The 8,448-nt window shown below is 33.8% G+C and overlaps 1 protein-coding gene across 1 annotated transcript in view; it reads right to left on the bottom strand.

The window, feature by feature from the left end:
- Nucleotides 1-778: 778 nt before the first annotated feature.
- Nucleotides 779-8,448, bottom strand: part of LOC145690931 (cilia- and flagella-associated protein 43) — a 190,326-nt gene continuing 182,656 nt past the window's right edge. Inside the window, exons 25-27 of the mRNA XM_081766380.1 lie at nt 6,828-6,935; nt 4,762-4,949; nt 779-1,081 (exon numbers count right to left, since the gene is read on the bottom strand). Of these exons, the coding sequence (XP_081622506.1) occupies nt 946-1,081; nt 4,762-4,949; nt 6,828-6,935 (432 nt within the window). The 3' untranslated portion in view covers nt 779-945. The remainder of the gene's footprint in view (nt 1,082-4,761; nt 4,950-6,827; nt 6,936-8,448) is intronic.

Below are 8,448 nucleotides of genomic sequence, written 5' to 3'. Positions count from 1 at the left end.
ATTGCAGTAGAAAAGGATTCATTTTTATCCCGGATTGAAGTCATTCGTCAAATACAAATATGGCGTAGGAATTAGCGATACAGTATCTATCAAAAGATATTATATGCACATTGTTTGTACAAATTACAGGAAGAATTCTTACATTCCCTTTTCTTTCTAAAATTTTAAATTTTTCCTTAAATTTTGAAATGAGTGATAGAGCGCTCTCCTCTGGTGTAACGGATCTCTGGTTCGATCTCCGCCAAATGAGTTTATGGTGACAACACAGAATCCATAAGTATTTTTCGATACTTCCGTTTTTTTTTTCACATTTTTATTTCACCAATCATTTCCTAATAAATCACTTTCATTAATTATCCGCCTTCTTTAACGTACATGGCGTAAGTGTGGAACGTTAAATAAGAAATTTCAATTCGTTTCATTCCAAGTTCTGAAGGAAACTGAACATCATTAGGTAAATTATGTTACTAGTATTTTATCTCATATTAATGTTGAATATTATGTTTCTAATTTAACACTATAGAAAATGTTCTTTTTTTATGTAATGCCTCATGATTATGCTCCGAGGCTAAGGAAGACGGTGATAGTAATAGTGAACGATATGGTGGAAAAAAAAAATGGGAGGAAATAGAACCCCGAGAAAACCCACCTACACTATGTGTGTTCACAACAAAGTCCACTTAGTGCGAAGTAAATGAGAAATAGTTGGAGCCTTATGTTAGATCCTTTCCTGTTGAAATTGCCTTAAGGTATTAATGCTGGCAGGAATAAATAAAAATGCTTTGTTTAATTGTTTGTGAAGATATATATGTGTACTATTTTCAGAGTAAAACGAAAAAAAATTAAAAAGTATTTGTACAAAAAGATATTTTCAACAAAATGTGTCCTAACAAAAATTTAGTTTCCAAACTAGTTTAGTTGTTTTCACATAAGTATTAAAGTAAATTATAATGTTTTGTATCTCAAAGTGGGGTACGTTTTGAGTCTTAACAATTCTAGTTCTGTCTGAAGAAGTAAAATTTCCTGATGTTGCTCGTGAATCTTCTGAATTAGACGACTCCTCTGCACCAAGCAGGACATTCTGGAAAAAGAGTAATTTAATAATATATTAATTAGTTTTTCACTATATATTATGTACATACCATCACAGGCAATATTTTAAATTCCATACCAAAAGGATATAATATGATAAAATGAGTAATTTTATCTTCAAGAATTCAGATTTGGCATGAAACTGTTGCCACAATCTGGGAATATTAATTTCTACATTTTAAACTACAATGCATAGTATAAGACAGGAAAGTTCACATAAGGAAATTTATTTAATAAAATTGTAACGGTTATTCTCTCCTTTTAATATTTTCACGTAAACATTTGTCATAAGGAGTCCACACTGTCAAATATACAGATAAAAGAAATTATCTTCAACACAAAGAGGTATTACTATACTGCATTTTTAATTGAAATAACACGACATCATATTCAGATACTAATACTCTTCATACTAAACCTTCGCTCTATCTATATATCTATTTATTTATGTAAAGTGGGCACATCTATATTTTTAGATGATATAGTGGGCTGCAAGAGGTTCAAGGATTCTTTTTTAAATCTCACAAGACAAGCGATGAAAATATTACATTCATGGTGTCCACATTCTGGAAAGTCAGGGAAAATCAGGGATAGTCAGGGAAATGGATTTTAGTCAGGGAAAGTCAGGGAAATCACAAGAAAAGCTTGCCAAGTCAGGGAAAGTCAGGGAAAATGCACAAGAAATTGTACGATCAATTACAAACATTACAATTAGAAAGATTTCTTGTATGTTTTGCAGTTGATTCCTGGAGGGACAAACACCATATGTTGATGGAAATGTACAAGTATTTTTGTATTCACCTTCTGATGCTTATCGGAAGGTACTTTCCCGCCTTCCTAGCGGCTCATTTTTTTCTTCCGTTTTTTTTTTGTTTGTTTTGTTTTGTTTGTTTGCTTTTTACTTGACAGTAGAGTATTTTGAATCTCTTCTTGGTTTCATACATACTTTATTTTCATCTTTTTCTAACACCTGTACTATAGGAATACCAAGTCAATATTTCAGGCTCTTTGGTAGGCTAAGCGAAAAAAATTCAGTTGTTAATATCAGTTGAAATGTTTCGCACGACCTGAGCCCAATAATGAAACATACCAAAACTGAGGGCTTGTCTAGATACTTAATAGATTGTTTCGCATGGCCTGTACCCAATGATGAAAAGCAACAGGATGATTCAAAAGACTTGCACCATAAACTACATCCGTGAACATGTGATTGTGAGTCAATGATGCAGGCATAATGGGCTTGCTTATTCCGTGAGCGCTTGCTTCCCGTAAACAAACTTGGCCTAGCTGTCAGTCCAAAGTCCTTATCAGTTAACTATTCCTTTGAACACAGTGTTTTTTATATAAACAGGGCTCCCACTTGTCCTGTTTTCCTATATTTTGGAAATTTGTGACAATTATTATAGGACAAATATATATGTCCTTTATTTCCTTTATTTTTCAAGTGCAGTCCCAATGATGATTTAAATTGCTACATATTAGCAATATGCTAATTGTGTCTTAGGATTTTTTCTGAGGGACTAGAATATGCATATGCCTTTATGAGCTATACATATTTGCTAATTTAATTGTATTTAAATTTTTCTTGTATAGATTATTAGTTTACAATGCCAAGAAAAACTCGATTTTGCGATCAGTGGCTAAGTGATCAGTCCATATTTATTTTATTATTATTTTTTTAAGGATACAGCAGGTCTACTAAGTTTAAAAAGTAAAAAGATACTCTTATTTTGTATTAATCTAAATCTTGTTTCCGGTTGCCCTTGGAGGTGAAGGGTGACCTTTTCTTACAATACATTTATATTTTTTTCTGTGCTTCAGAGCATAATATTCTATTGTATCTACCTATCTACATAATTTCTAAACCGCAAAAGTTGGACCGCTTTGTAGTTACTAACATTGATATACTTACGAGATAACAGGTGCTGATAGTAAACTGTTACCCCAATTTGATTACCATCACTAATATATGTACGAGCTTTCGAGAACTAACTCAGTGTTCTCATCATCAGGCTTAGATGGGAGAATAGGATGGGTGAGGGCAGCACGGACGATGATGTGAACAGTGAGTTAGTTCTTGAAAGCTCGTACATATATTAGTGATGGTAATCAAATTGTGGTAACAGTTTACTATCAGTACCTTTTGTCTGGTAAGTATATCATTGTACGTAATTTCTAATTTCACTTCCAAAAATATTTTAGATGCCTTTCTTTGCATTGCTTCAGAAATTAATATCACTTTCTCTAGCAAGAAAGAGAGCGCAGATTGTTCTTGAAGACCTTCACAGTGCAAACAGGATTTCGTCAGATGTGGCTGAACAGGCAAAGAAACAGTTCAGTGTATTGTGTGTTGAAGCACAAGGTTCCTTGAAATCATACTTTTGCGAGTTTACTGCAAGACACGACGATTCTGTAGGATTAGATGAGTTTTACTACAAGATGCTAAAGGATGATGTCAAGTTTGCTAGCCTTTTGAATGTAGTGAAAATTTGCTTGATAATGTCACATGGCAATTCACCGGTTGAAAGTGGTTTCTCCATCAACAAATCACTACTTGTAGAAAATCTTGTAGAACACTCTCTGGTGTCTCAAAGACTTGTGCATGATGCTATCAGCAGTGCTGGGGGTGTAGGTAATATATCCATCACCAGGAGCTTACTACAGTCTGTAAAATGTTCCAGACGAAGGTACCAAGATTATCTGGACAAACAGAAAAGTGTACAGCGCGAAGAAGAAAAGAAAGTTGTAGAAAAGAGAAGGATTAATCAAGAGCTAAAAGATTTAAATGACAAAAGACAAAAGTTGCAGAATAACTTGAAATCAGAAGAAAGTGCTCTTCAAGCAAGAATCGATGAGCTGGAAAAGAAGAAAGGCAGTTTGTAATATGGAACACTTATTAAAAATATAAACTCTTTTATTCCCCACTTTTATGGATAGTTGTGCAATCATAAGTGAGAAATTTTCATGTGAACACATTCTCCATATTGTACAGAAGACGCTTTATTATTATTATTATTATTATCATTATTATTTTTTATTTTAAACCATGATATTTTTCAGTTTTATGTCAACATGTGCTAATATAATACATTTTGTAAACTTGTAAATGTACGTTAAAAAATCTTTCTGTATCTTTGTAATCTTGTGTGCATAATGTGTAATAAAATGTAATAATACGACAGTAAATAAGGTGAGAGTTGGCTGGCTATGGGGATGGTGGAGGCCAGAAAAAGTCAGGGAAAAATTGGAAATGCAGTCAGGGAAAATCAGGGAAAGTCAGGGAAATTGAGATGGAATTTTCTGTGGACACCATGTACATATTTTTTCAGTGTCTTGAGACTTCGAAACGAATTATTGGCCCTCCTGTAGCTCACTCTACAGGAATAGATAGATAGATGAAGTGACGGTTTAATATGTTGAAGTGTATTAGTATCTGAATTAGTGCTTGAAAATTTCAGAGATTTGGACTCCATAAGATATCGTAACTGCAAACCGACAAGAGTGCCGGTTGTATTTCTGGCGATGGATCAACCTCAATTAATCTACATGACATAATAAAAGTAACCGAAAAAAAGAATATTCCTGCTGTGTTGTAATTTACTCTATATCTACCTTAATACTAAATCACAGTTTTTAGTTTGTTAATAAATTAAATATCAAATGAAATACCTATATTGATTTGCTGCATCTACTTTAGCTTCGAAGCCGGAGTCCCTTTGTAAATGCAACTCACTAATATCAACATTAATACTAGTTACTTCGGCCTCCAAAAGAGTGTTCATTTTAACTTTGGCATCTATTTTTTCCTGCAGCTCTTGTTCTAACGCCATGTAGTCGTCCACTTTTTGATCGTAAATCTTAGGAACAAAGTAAATGATAAAAGTTACACATAGGAATTTTAATTTCTAATTATAATAAAATTCTTGTAAATTACTCACAGAACACACAAACCTAATTATATTTTACGTGTGTGTGTATTATTATGTATATACGAGGCACATGTCAAAAAAAAGGCCGAAAATATTTACTTGGGGTTGCCAATACTGTTGAAGTTGAGTATGCACACGAACATGCCATAGTATGTTGTTGAGTTGATTTTAAGTTTAACGTCCCGTTCAGCAGCGAGGCTATATGAGACGTGGACCTACTTATTAACGTGGAATCCGAACCACATGAGCTCCTGCCGGGAATCGAACCCGGGTCTCCGTAGTATTTTGTGTTTGCAACAGAAATAAAATCGTCCCAATGGAATTACGTACATTCGAGCAGCAGTAAAGTGAAATGGCTGCCGTAATACAAAATCTCACCAAATGTGAAGTGAGATCTGTCGTACGATTTCTGAACGCCAAAGGACAGAATGCAGCTGACATTGGGAATTATGTGTCATTTACAGATCGACAGTAATGAGTGAAGAGAATGGTGCAAAGATTTTCTGGAAGGGCGTTCAAATATTCAGGACGATGAGCGTAGCGGAAGGCTTAATGTTCAGACTGACGACCTCGTGGAATGTGTTAACGAGGAAGCGCGGTCCAATCGCCAATTCGCAATAAAATGTTCGTTATGGCTTTAATTTTGTAAACTGAATTTACATTAAGTTCTAATAGAATGTCTGAGACTCAAAATGTTTCTCGAACGAAGAACGAGATGTAAGCGAAATTTTATACCAAAACAAATATCTATGAGTTTGCTTTAATTTAGGAAACCCATACAACATACATGACAAGATGTATAACTTTCAAGAACTCGATAAGGTGGTTAGGAAACCAATATTGACCCTTGTAAAATGCTAGATTGCATAACTTACACTTGCTGTCTTCATTAAAGATAACCAGCCCTGGACTGAACATAGAATTCATAAATAGTAAATTTTGCATAGACACTTTTTTAAATTGTAGAATTCACTACAGGAAAACAAAGTTGACATTTGAATAAAAAAAATCATAAAAATTAAAAAAAAAAGCGAAAATTTCCGGTTTTCTTCCCCAAAATCCAGTTATTTATGGCCAAAAACCTCCCTCTCAAGAAAGTAGCATTTTTTTCATCTCGAACATTGCCTGACATTTTTCACTATTTTTTGAATAAATCTCCAGTTAAACGAAGTGTGGGTCTTAAAATAAGAAGTATTTTTTTGGGGGGAAGGGGGGGTGAAATTAGAAAAAGGGACTTAAAAAACCTTTTCATTAATATTTCACGGGAATGATAGACAGACATTATGATAGCAAAGAGAAAAAAGAAGAAAACACACCTATTTTCGTCCTTAGCAATTATTAAGTGTGAGTTTGAGTTGTTTGATAAGTGGAAAAGGATCTCGAAACGTATCACAATATTAAATAATCGTTGAAGACGAAGTTTGGTATGATTTTTACTCTTTTTCAGTGCTAAATACTTGTTTGCCTCTAATAACATTTTAAAAACTTACATAAATTTACATTATTGAACATATATGATATAGTATTTGGAATAAATAATGTCTTTCACTGGCGTCCCCTTGTAAGGACGCTCGTAATGAAGTTGATTAAATATTTTTTTCCTTGTTAATATGAAGTTTTCTTCACGAACATTAAAAAAAAAAATGGTCGTCTCGGTCAATTATCGCCCAATTTTTACATCCTCTCTCAATACAATATACGCAGTCATGCGTTTCTTTGTACTTTTAATTTCTTCAGTATTAGCCGCAAAGACGAAAGAACTTGTATGAAATAACAGCACACATTTTCGACAGTTAGAACACTTACCTTTTGTATTAATGCGATCTCTTCGTCAATTGTAAGCGGAGGCTTCTCTGGTTTCCTGCGAGGTTTAGCTTCTAATCGTTGAAGATATACTTGCACAGCTTTCGATATCTTAAAAAGAAAATACATTCAATAATTTTTCATAACTTAGTCGTAGCAAATTGCAAGTATTTCAATATATATTTGATACAGCTCTCAAAAGATTTTAAAGTGTAATTGGAGATTCGAAATTACTGAGCCATTGCTTAACTCCGTTATGAGTGACCATACGAAAAAATGAAAAGAGAGGAAAGTTGTTGGAAATAAAATGGTGGAATTTTTCTAATCGCATCATCTGTTTGGGCTCTATATTAATATGGCGCTCTAAGTAAAATGAGAAAGCAATGTTTCCAGTTCAGCAGGCTCTTCGATTGGAATGTAAGGACACGCAAAAATGACATGGGAATATCCACATTGTTATGTGAGAGAACCTAGACCACCTTGAGTCAGTTTCCCAATGCTGTGTTATCGGTATGTTGAGGAAGCAAGAGAACATTCTGCTGAACTGGCAACATTGCTTTTCATTTAACATAGGGCATCTTATTAATGTGGAGCCCAAACAACTAGTACAACTGGAAAAATTCCACTATTTTAGATTGAAAACCACCTATTTTCAACATGTTCCTTTCTTTCCATTTTTCCGTATCTTTACTTATAACGGAGTTGGTGTAAGACCGAGAACTTCTGATACAACTTGTATATATATATATATATATATATATATATATTGAACAAACTCCATGGCTCTGGATAAGTAGAGTAACAAATAAAACACAGTTCTGACCAGAGCAGAATGAAATATATTAAAAACTATACTTACAATGTTACAGTTTCAAGGACCTAACGTCCTCTTCATCAGACACAAACACTGAGAAAAGACATGTGACAGCAGATCTTATATACATGAGAAAGTGAAAGGCCACGCCCCTTCTTCTCTCTCATTGGTCGGAGGGAACCAATGAGGATAAAGTTACTTACGCGCAAACAGAAAAATATAATGAGCCCTTTCACTTTTTCTAACAGTTCCTTAATGAGATGACATACAAAGAAAGTAAATAACAAATAGAAAAAAAAAATATATATATATATAACTAAATATATAAATATATAAATTTCAATAATTAAATAAATAAATATTAATAGCCTATATGCACTTTTCTTGTTCCTTTTCTATCACATCCAACAATTTCTCCCATTGCTCGTGTATATTCATACCGCTTGTCCAATTCATTAGGTTCTCCTCTTGTTCTCTCTTTATTCTTCTAGCCTCTTTCCACTTTCTAATAATCTTCCTCTTCTCTCTCTCTAAACCCCTAGCTCCCTCCCAGTCTATTTTATGTTCCGTTTCCTTCACATGTTTGTATATAGCATTATTATCCCTTTTCAGTCTAACATCATCCTTATGTTGTTTTAATCTGTCCATAAGCCTTTTCCCCGTCTCCCCTATGTATTTCATGTCGCACTCACTACACTTCACTTCATATATCACTCCTTCTTCCTGCTCCTCTATATGATTTTCCTTCCTTTTCCTTTTCTTCCTTATGCATTTCAACAAAGTTTCTCCTCCTTTTCTATAAGTCTTCAC

The sequence above is a fragment of the Thermobia domestica genome, chromosome 1 (genome assembly GCF_964235325.1).
Source record: "Thermobia domestica chromosome 1, izTheDome1.hap1.1, whole genome shotgun sequence".
NCBI lineage: Eukaryota > Metazoa > Arthropoda > Insecta > Zygentoma > Lepismatidae > Thermobia > Thermobia domestica.
Note: the sequence above shows the minus strand (reverse complement) of the source record. Positions and strands in the feature narration are given on the sequence as shown.